This window comes from Hyperoodon ampullatus (genome assembly GCF_949752795.1).
Source record: "Hyperoodon ampullatus genome assembly, chromosome: 4".
NCBI lineage: Eukaryota > Metazoa > Chordata > Mammalia > Artiodactyla > Ziphiidae > Hyperoodon > Hyperoodon ampullatus.
The window spans coordinates 49,701,174-49,712,236 of NC_136917.1; the positions used below are offsets into that span (position 1 = coordinate 49,701,174).

The 11,063-nt window shown below is 44.6% G+C and overlaps 1 protein-coding gene across 1 annotated transcript in view; it reads left to right on the plus strand.

The window, feature by feature from the left end:
* The window catches only part of SH3TC2 (SH3 domain and tetratricopeptide repeats 2), a gene marked incomplete at both ends in the record, with an annotated part of 63,721 nt that extends 55,039 nt beyond the window's left edge, over positions 1 to 8,682 (plus strand). The window contains 5 exons of the mRNA XM_079701801.1: positions 1,146 to 1,296; positions 3,347 to 3,469; positions 4,716 to 4,866; positions 6,628 to 6,824; positions 8,491 to 8,682. Of these exons, the coding sequence (XP_079557927.1) occupies positions 1,146 to 1,296; positions 3,347 to 3,469; positions 4,716 to 4,866; positions 6,628 to 6,824; positions 8,491 to 8,682 (814 nt within the window). The remainder of the gene's footprint in view (positions 1 to 1,145; positions 1,297 to 3,346; positions 3,470 to 4,715; positions 4,867 to 6,627; positions 6,825 to 8,490) is intronic.
* Between the last annotated feature and the right edge of the window lie 2,381 nt (positions 8,683 to 11,063).

An 11,063-nucleotide genomic window follows, 5' to 3' on the forward strand; every position in this document is an offset into this window, starting at 1 on the left:
TGCCCAGGGCTGATTCTTGTTCTGGAATTCTGAACCTGTTCAACACTGCATTACCTATGCCTCATTTCTTCATTAATTCCTGACATGGAGCAAGAGTTTTCTACGTAAACGATTTCCAGATAATTAAAGAGTACTCTGTTAAGCACCAAAACTTTCACCCTTCTTTGATTTTTCTTCTTATACAAACATCAAATCTTTTTGATGATTTAAAGTTACCACTATGGGACTTCCCTGCTGGCGCAGTGGTTAGGAATCTGCCTGCCAAGGGAGGGGACACGGGTTCGATCCCTGCTCCAGGAAGATCCCACATGCCGCGGAGCAGCTAAGCCCGTGCGCCACACCTACTGAGCCTGTGCTCTAGAACCCATGAGCCACAACTACTGAAGCCTGTGCTCCCTAGGGCCCATGCACCGCAACTACTGAAGCCTGCGTGCTCTAGGGCCCGCGTGCCACAACTACTGAGCCCACGTGCTGCAACTACTGAAGCCTGCGTGCTGCAACTACTGAAGCCTGCGTGCCTAGAGCTCATACTCTGCAACAAGAGAAGCCACCGCAATGAGAAGCCCATGCACCGCAATGAAGAGTAGTCCCATCTCGCCACAACCAGCGAAAGCCCGCGCGCAGCAATGAAGACCCAACCTGGCCAAAAATAAAGTAAAATTAAAAAAAAATAATAAAGTTACCACTATGGTCATTCTTTTGTGATTTATTCAGTAAATATGCATTTGGTATCCACTGTGTTAGGTTCTTATGAAAAACTGTTATATAGAGTAGTCAAAAGTGTGTGGACCATGGGCCAGTAATAATAAAAATGATAACTAACATTTAAACATTCATCAAGTGCTTACTCTGTGGTAGTCATTGTTCTAAGCACTCTATCTCATTTAATCCTCACAACCATCCTCTGAGGCAGGTACAGCTTATCCCCATCTTACAGATGGGAAAACCAAGTCACAGAGAGATTCTGTACTTTCTCAAGTTCTCACAGCTGGTTTAGGCAGATCCAAGATTCAGATCAGTCCTCGATCTCTCTGTGTGTTCTGAAACAATGTTGTTCCCCTGCCAGAGCTTCAGTTTCCTCCTGTGCAGAGTGACTCTGGGCCCCTTTGAACCCTCACGCCTTATGAGTCCATGTCCACCCCCAGGTCCCTTAGGAGGTCCCTCACCTGCATCAAGGAGAGCCTGCGTATCTTCGTTGACCTGGGGGAGAGAGACAAGGCTGCTGAGGCCTGGCTTGGGGCTGGGCGACTCCACTACCTCATGCAGGAAGACGAGCTGGTGGAGCTGTACCTGCAGGTAGGCCTCCCGCAGAGCTTATCTGCTGACCTGGGCCATCCGGGGAGGCAGCTGTACCCTCCAAAGTGATCAGCTAGAACTAGGGAGGGGTGATGTCCTCGTCAAGCCCTTGGAGGGACGGTCAACTCTGGGCTGCTCCCTGAACCCAAGGTGGAAACCAGGGTGGTCTGGCAGGTTGAATACAAGCAGCAAAGGGCCAGTCCCTGAGTCCCATATGCACGTGTGAGCTCTCAAAGAACATGGTGGGAGACTTGCTCATCTGTCATGTCAGTTTTATCCATTTTTCCAAAACGTGACACACACCTTGACTTCAGGGTTTTGCTGCAGTTTGAGGGAAGGTTGACGTGTGTGTGGTATTAACATTGTTCTTTTATGAATTTTTAGTTTGCATATCTTTAATATCTGAGATCTAACATAGTATAGTGAGTAAGTACCTGGGCTTTAAAAAAGACAGGTGTGGAATCAAATCACAGGGCCATTGATTATGAACCGTGTGACTTTGGGCTTGCTACGTGAGCTCTCTGGGCCTCAGTTTCTTCATGGCTGGACCTGTCTCTAATAAAGATTAGGTATAACATTTGCATAGTAAACATATGCATATAAAGATTAAGTGCTTGGGACCTAGTAAATGCTTAATAAATGGTATTTCATCATCATCATTATCTGTACAATACTGACATGATGGTATATAAGATTTGCTCCATCAAAAATATGCCTGTTGCCTTTTTTTCCTTCCCATTTCTCATTTTCTCCCCTTTTACTCCCCCTTACTCTGTTACTTACAATCGCACAAATTCATTTCCACCGAGACTTAATAATGGTTGTGTAGCATTGATTGAAGCCTTACTATGCATGGGAGACTTTGCTAACGCTTCACGTGCTTGATATAGTTTAATCCTCATTACAAATGCAGCAGGAGTCTCTACTGAAATTGCCATTTTACAGATGACACTCAGGGAGGCTGAGTAACTTGCCTAAAGTGATACAACTAGTAAGTGGTTAAAACTACACACCAGCAGTGTGACTTAAAGCTTTTACTTGCAGACTCTATTCTGCCTTGGGATTTTAGAGCTGGAAGAATTATCAGAGAGCAGACAATTCAGTCTTGCCTTTCTGTCTCCGGGAGACATGCCCAGAGGGAGCTATTGGGGTTGTTCATTGCTTGGTGGCAGAACTCCTGACTCTAGGATTCCATCTCACTGCTTCTATCTTTGTGTAGCTGCATATGCAATAAAAATAACTGAGGGATCTTGCCCCAGTAATTCACTGTCCAGAACTGGTCCCAGGCACCCACAACCCTAGACTCACCTGACTTGATGTTCTGCAGTTATTCCCACTGAGGTGAATAATTCCTACCTAAGGATATTTGAGGTCCTGTGGCTGTGCTGCAGATGTTGTGGTACATTTTCTACTTTCTCATCACATTTTGTTTAGGTGAAAATGTGAAGTAGCTTGTTCAAGATAAAGAGGTCATAGGGGCCAGGAGAAGGGTAATGGGCTGAAAGACACTAGCATTTGTTTGCCACTAACTATTGATGTAAACTTGAAAGCTCCTTATTCTCAGCCTCAGTTTCTCCATCTAGGAACTGTACGTGTTGGATGAGATCACTCTTCCCAAATTTCAGTCATTTATACATCAAGTTTATAGTTTTGCCGTATCCAGGTACCTCTGTACCATTATTTATTTTTCTTTGACTCAACTGCAAATCAACTTAGCTTTTTACACTAAACAATGCTATCTAAAAGCAGAGGTTTTGAATATGATTAATCTTTTTTTCTGAAACACATTAAAGTAAATACTTAACTATTACAAGATGTTTGTGTGCTGCTGAAAACCATTTCTAGGGCCACCAAAGTAATCTCTCATAGCATGGTGGGGAAATGCTGGACTAGGGAATCTTACTAGCTTTATGAGTGTGAAGACAACTTAGGGTTCAGGGGACTTTAGCAGAGGGTTAAGCTAGATGGTCAGGATCTCATTCTTGCCAGTCCTGTGGACATTTGGAAAGTCCTTCTCTCTGCCTTTGACAGCAGTCTCTGTCCCACTCAGGCAGCCATCCAGAAAGCCCTGAAGTCAGAGGAGCCCTCCCTGGCTCTCAGGCTCTACGAGGAAGCAGGTGATGTGTTCTTCAATGGGACCCGCCACAGGCATCGTGCGGTGGAGTATTATCGAGTAAGTTGTGGGCTGCACAGTCAGCAGTATCCCTAGCTAGGTTCTGGCACAAACGTGGGCAGGGCCACTTGGACTTCGCCCGGCGTCCCCTTCCCCTGTCTTGCTGGTATTTCTTTGTCTTCCCTTCCTCATCCAATGCCCACAGGCTCTCCCTGTCTTCAGTCTAGCAGGCTCTCAAAGAAGGAGCTGATAAACTCTGTCATTCTCAGGCTTGATAAATAAAGTATCTTTCCTGAGAGAACATACCATAATAATTACAACTTTTGGGTGCATAGTAGTTTACAGTTTGTAGCACACTTTTATGTTGACCAGAATGTTCCTATGTACATGGTATGGTGGGAGATGATTGGTCCATGGGTGAACACTTTTGCTTTACTGTGTTTTCATTAAGTATGCATTAAAATATATTTTAAAAATTAAAGATGTATAATACCAGTTCATCAAACCTATGATACCACAGATATTATTGCAAAGAATGAGGCAAGAAAATAGAAGACAGTTGATTTAAGAAATAATACTAATTAAATAAATGTTCAGATGTTAAGCAGATATGTGAAGAATCATAATTGTTGTTCGTCACTGACTGAAGTTTGGGAAAACTCATTATCTTATTTGATCCTAAAATTTCACTTATTCAGATACTTATTCATTCGCTTGTTCAATTGTTTATTCAGTCATCAAACATTCATCAAGACCCAGTATGTGCCAGGCACTGAGCTAGGGGTGAACAAGAAACATGTCCCTGACTATTGAGGTGCTCTTGGTCATATGTATCTTACAGATGAGAAAACTAAGGCTCAGAGAGATGAAGTGACCTGCCCAAAGTTCTATCATAATAAAAATAATAGAAATGACTATTTACTGGGGACTCTCTCAGACACTATGCAAATACTCCACGTATGTACTTTGTAGATTAGCACTGTGGGCACTAAGGGAGCGTGTAGCTGGCGGGTGAGTAACTTCTCATGTGGCCTTGAGGAAAGTTATCATCCCTTTCCTGCTGTCAGTTTCAGGGAGCCTGATGACCTCTAGTTCTTCCACCTCTGAGGTCTGGGCAGAGCAACTAAGAGCAAGGACCAGGAGAGTGAGTTGAGAAAAGCCATGCATGGAAGGTGCCATCTCCCCCTTGGGTTTAGTCACTGCCATCCCTCAACCCCTGGCAGTAGGATGCAGTACAGCCTCCTAGAGTATGGTATGTGCCAATGATTCTCAGCTAGACTAAGGTTCCTTGTGCCTCTGTTCTCAGGCTGGGGCTGTTCCCTTAGCAAGGAGAATGAAGGCAGTGAGAACCGAGCTCCGGATTTTCAACAAGCTGACAGAGCTGCAGATCAGCCTGGAAGGCTATGAGAAGGCTTTGGAATTTGCCACCTTGGCGGCCAGACTCAGCACAGTCGCAGGTCGGTGGTCCTAATTGTCCAGGGTATTGAATGGGAGGGGGTAACACTCCCTAAGGAGGGACAACAAAGTTGTAAGGGCATAGGCTCTGGAGTCAGACTCCGTGGGTTCAAATTCCAGGTCGAAGTGTCAGGGAGCCCCCAGTTAAGCAAGCTACTTAACATCTATAAACCTCAAGTTTGTCATTGGCAAATCAGGATTAAAAATGGCACCCACAGCAGGCAGTTGTTATGAAGACCGATGATCATACAGGTAAAACCCATAGCACAGTGCTTGGTACATAGTAAGTCCTTGATAAGTGTTACCTGTGCACACTAATTATTATATTATAGTTGGTATTATTGGTATTATTCTGAGTGCAGGGTAAATGGTATTTTATCCTATGCACAGGCAATGCCCCATTACAAAAGCACTGTGCCTTAACTTATTAATTATTAGTCAAGTACACATTTTCTTATGGAATTGAAATGTAAATTAAGGTCAGATTCCCATTAACCTAACTCCCTCAGTAGCTGAAATAGCTTGCATTTACAACAAAAGCTAATGAGAAACAGTGTAGGTCATTAAAACAGAAAAAAAAAGGCAGAATGAAAAAAGATAAACTCATCTTGAATGTTGGTGCTTGGGGAAAAGCAGGTTTTATTAGAGGATTGATTAGATGTAAAGGCAAATGGAGTCTTCTGTGATAATTCTAGAACGGACCTCTGGGCATTCTCAAGGGCATGAGATGTGGATGGTACTGGACTTTATTGTGTTTAATTGCACTTCAGAGCTCTCTCTCTTTTCCTACCTCTCCCTTTACTGCAGAAAACCTTATTTGTGCAACTGTCTGCTAATCTCAGGAAGACCTTGGGGGCTCAGGCAGCTCCCTCTGGAGCATTCTTTATCCTTCCTTGGACAGAAGCTGAAAGGAGGCTATATCCACCATTTCATGTGACTCCCTGTGACTGGACTTTTCCATATCAGAGAGTTGGATTTTCTCTTTTAGCTTTGGCTTTTGGCTCTTTGAAGCCTAAAAGTGATGTTTTTAGATTGCATCAAATAGCCACCTTGCAAATACTCCAAAAACACAATTGGAAGCATTTGTTCTCTTTAAATGCTACTTTGTGTTAAAGGAGTTAGTTATTGAAACAAGAAATCCACCCAAAACCAAAACAAGCCAAAGATCCCTTAGACACCAAGATTCTAAAGCATGAGTTAAAAGTGAATGGGTCTCTGTAGCTTATTTGAGACTGAAAGCTGGTGAAGGGTAGAGGGTGACTGCTGCTGATGACAGCCCCAGAGAAGAACTCTGAAGAGAGAGACTTTCATGTGGAGAAAACATATGTTATATGAAGTTATTCATTGTCAGAAATTCTTAGCTACTCCATCGAGTCACCATTCCCATCACAGAGATTTGGAAATAATTATTTCCCAGAATTCTGAGTTACAGTGACATCCACAATGAGAAAATTTTCCTCAGGAATTGTCCCAGAAAACCTTGTCCAGAACACATACTCCACTTAGTCACTCATAGATCCATGTGTTTTCTTTTGTAGCACTTATCACAGGTGTAATCTTACCTTTGTGGGATTATTTAAGGAATGTCTGTGTCCTGTGAGACAGTAAGCCTCATGTGGGCAGGACTTCTGCTTTGTTTGCTGTGTCCCAAGCTCAGTCCCTGATACCTAGTAGATCTTCAAAGAATTGTACAGAATGAATGAGTGAACTAATGATGCAAAGTGTTGGCTTCAGGATATCTCTCTCAGTCTTCCAATTTCTAGGAGATCAGAGGCAGGAGCTAGTGGCCTTCCACCGTCTGGCGACTGTGTACTATTCCCTGCACATGTACGAGATGGCTGAGGACTGCTACCTGAAGACTCTGTCGCTCTGTCCACCCTGTTTGCAGAGCCCCAAGGAGGCCTTATACTATGCCAAGGTGTATTATCGCCTGGGCCAACTCACCTTCTACCAGCTGAAGGTAAGAGCCAGGCTTCCAAGGTCATATGAGAGCTACTGTCCAACTATATTCTTTCCTCACCCTGAGCCTTCAGGGTAAAGTTGAGAGGGGTAAGATGGGGAGTGTTGTCTCATAGGGTGGGGAGTGGCTCCTCTGGGAACGCAATGACTTTTCACTTAGCCCCCTTGGAGACCTCAAAGAGGCTCCCATCTCTGCTGAGGAGGCAGGTCCTAGTTCTTCTCTTTCCTTGCCCTGCTGTGACTTCTGGGCCCACTTCATCTGTCAGGTACTATGGGCACATTGGTCTAGTGCCTGTGAGCTCCTCTAGGACCTATGAAAATATATGAGACCCAAAACAATACATGAGACCCCCAAACAAAAGAACTATAAGCTCCAAAATTAAAATCAAAATTAATTCTCAACTGTATGTCTAAAAATGTTATAGATTAATTAGTCAATTGCAACTCACTTCTTATAAAGTTGTATAAACTATTTTAGGAGAAATCTAGGTACGTGTTAACGTTTGAGATAATAACATGCAGGGTCTTAGAATGTAAGCAAGCCTAGGTCCTAAGAAGACCATAGCCCTGACTCTTCTGTTTGCTCTGCTGGAGTTGAATCCAGAACTTCTTATTTTTCCAGCCACTTCTAGAACTGTGTGTGTGGTCTATAATTCTCAGTTACAATTCTGGCCCTTGAACCTTGTCTCTGGGCACTGGCTTCCCTTACCAGAGGTCTCTGTCTGCTCCAGCACAACGCTTAATCTCTTCATACAGTGGCTTCTGAGTCACTCCTGTGTTTGGCTCCCAGGGGACCCTTAGGGCAGCTCTGTTGTCTTTTTCTTATTTGCCAGAGTGTTTCTGGCCTAAATTTATTATTGACTGATGAGGGTTAATGGGAACTAGTCATCCCTTTTTGAGTCTCACTGGAGGAACCACCTGTTCTGCATCCCAACCGTTAGGGAGGGACATGGGGTAGTGAAGGACTCCCCCACAGTGATCTTGCCGTTGTCCCACAGCTCCCAGGAAGTGGGACAAAGTATGTGTGATCTGATTGCATCAACCGAGGGCTCTAGGGATTTCAAGGGAAAGCGCTCAACTCAAAGTAGCTTAAGCAAAGCAGGAGATTTTATTGGCTCAAGGAACGAGGAAGTTCAGGTATAAGTTTAATTTCAGGTAGTTCTGGATGCTGGTACTCAAATGTCATCATGGATTTCCCCACCTCTCTCTGTATCTCTTGGCTCTGAATGTTTCTGCTTCTCTCTGTTTCTTGGCCTCTTCTCCTCCAGTTATTGACAGGCTCAAGCACCCATCTAAAAGGGTGAGCAACCATTTTCTCTGTTAGGTCACACATGAAAGGTCCCAGAGAGTGACTTGGGACAGGTCAGCTTGAGTCATTTTCACATACCTGAAGCTCTGTGCCCAGGGTGATGCTGCTTCATGATTGTCTGAGCTTGGGTAAGGTGCCATCCCTGTGCCTGAGGAGGAGGGCCGCCAGGGTTAGCACTGTCACAGAACTGCAGTGGAGTTGGTAGGAGGAATTCCCTCAAGGAACCAGGAGAAGGGGGTGGGAGAGGATGTCAGGCAGACAAAAGCTAGTGTTCTTAGTTTTCCCTGCACTGCCTCTTAGCCTTTCCTGGAAATGTCTGCTAATGCTATCTCTTCTCTGCCCCCATGCCGGGGGTTAGGATGCCCACGATGCCACTGAATACTTCTGGCTGGCCCTGGCTGCAGCAGTCCTGCTGGGTGACGAGGAGCTGCAGGACATCATTAGGACCAGGCTGGACTACATCTGCCAGAGCCCCCTCTGGCGTAGCAGCCTCTCTGGGCGCTCCTCAGAGAGGGCGCGGTGGCTGAGTGGCGGGGGCCTGGCCCTCTGAGGACAGCTGTCCCATCTCCGACCAGTTGCCATGGTCAGAAGCTACCTCTCTGCTCTAGGCTCTTAATCTGGGGGTGGGGTTCAAGTCATCACCTGGCCCAGCCTCTCATCTCAGAATGGGAAGAGCATAGTCCAGAGGGAGAGGGCTCATTCCAGGTCACACAAGGCATGGACGGTGGAGCAGGGATTAGGAGTCCTGGCTTTGTGTCTAGAACCTTTCCAGTAGACTGTGGCCCTTCCACACATACAGACCCTGAAATGCACTTTCTAGACACACAGTTCTAGAGAAAATGAGACCCCTGCCCCTAGAAAAGCTGTCTCCTTCCCTCAGTGAAGAAATGAGGCATTGCACTGGAGAGAAGACCAGCCCATTGGACTTTGTTCCCTTCATTGACTTTTCTCAGGGAAAGACCCCTCCCTTTGCCAGCAGAGAAACTAGTCATTTGGTTTTTTTCTCTCTTCAACCAGAGGGGGTGCCACTCCTCCTGTCACGGGGACTGGCAGGCGGGAATTCACCATGCTATTAGCTCAAAAGACACAGCCTCAGAATGGCCAGGTGGAATGCACAGGAGGTGAGGTCTGATGTGGAGGCACCATCTCCATCCTGCCCCGAGGCTCTGCTCCCTCATAACCTCCCATAAACCCAGGAGAAGGCTCCCAGGGGTCAAAGCCTAAAAATTGAGCACTAAGGAAGTTATGACATAAATTACATGTAAATAATGTATATTATTAAATATTGCTCATTTACATTTATTCACACATTTGTCTCCTTAATAAGAGGGAAGTTGAAAACTAGTTAGTTTTGCATATTTTATTAATTATATATGAGTCACTAGGTCCGGCCCACACAGATAGCGAGGGAATTACCAAGGGTGTGGATGCCAGGAGGTGGGGAGAAGCTGCCTACCACAGTGTATGAGTCCCTTGATGACGGAATCAGGAATTTGCTAAGGCAGTGAGCTCCAAGTATGGTCCACTGACTGGCTGGGCCAGCAACATCAGCGTCACCTCTGAGATTGTTTGAAATGCGAATTTCAGGCTCCACCTAAGACCTCTGAAGCACAGTCTCTGGGGCCAAGGATCCCTGGCTTTACCCTGTTTTCCAGGTGATTCTAAATGCACACTGAAGCACAAGAAGCACTCCTCTGGAACCATGGTTCTCAGAGAATGTGAAAAGGAATCACCTGCGGAACTTTCAGAAAATGAACTTTCTGGTTCTTACCCCAATAATTCTGATTCAGTAGGCCTGGGAGACACCCCAGGAACATGCATTATTAACGAGCATCTCAAATGACCCTGATGCTGATGGTTCACTCTTGCTCGGAAATGTGGAAACGTGTAAGATCTAGCTATAAGTATCGCCATCTGACCCCCAACAGCTTAGATTTACTGTAAAACCCTCTGTCCTTACCTTCTAGCTTCTTGGAGCAACCAGATGAGTAGTGGTGTGGTGGGGTGGGATGGGGGTGGTGAGTTGAGTCAATAGTGCACCTTCTAGTCACCAATGCTGTGTACATATCGGTACATCTTATTTTCTCTTAGGAGCTTGGTTGGTTGTTAAAATGCTCTCTACTCTAGAGTATTCTTCACCAGAAAGGAAATGAAGTGACTTAGTCCACTACCATGTAAGATAGATGTGGTTTTGCTCCCACCACAAACCATAAAATCCCCAAGGGAGGGATGTGGAAGATGAGTCTAACCTCCCATGCAGAGTCCTTTCAACAACATTCCTGGGAGACTGACGGGGCACATGCATGCAGAATGGTTACGAATCTCATGTTTGCAGAAGGCTTGCTTGGCTCTGGGACCCATGCCATGAACCATTCTCCACTTGTTTCAGGTTACAGACCCTCTCCCTTTTCCCAACTGACCTATTACTCTCCTCTGGCCAGATGCCAATTTCTGTCCCTCTGATAGTGTGGTTCCTATAACTGGTATTGGCTGGTGGGTGGAGAGTAAAGAGGGTCATTACCATACTTAACGTGATTTAATGTTTTATTTTAACATTACATTAAGATTTTTCTTCTCCCCATCAGCTACATCTTACCGTTGGCTCACATTGAGCTTATCATTTGAAGTCTCTTCTCACATGAGTTTCTGTTTGGCCAGATATTTCTCAATTTTTACAAGTATACATATATATATATATATATATATACACACACATAAATACATATACATATATACACATAAATACCTACACACACATATCTATACATGTATGTATATATATACATGTATAGATATATCTACATAAATACATATACATATATACACATAAATACCTACACACACATATATCTATACATGTATATATATTTAGGTGAAGGACATTATATCTACCCATTTTATACTTCATTGGGAAATTTGGTTAAACTTTTC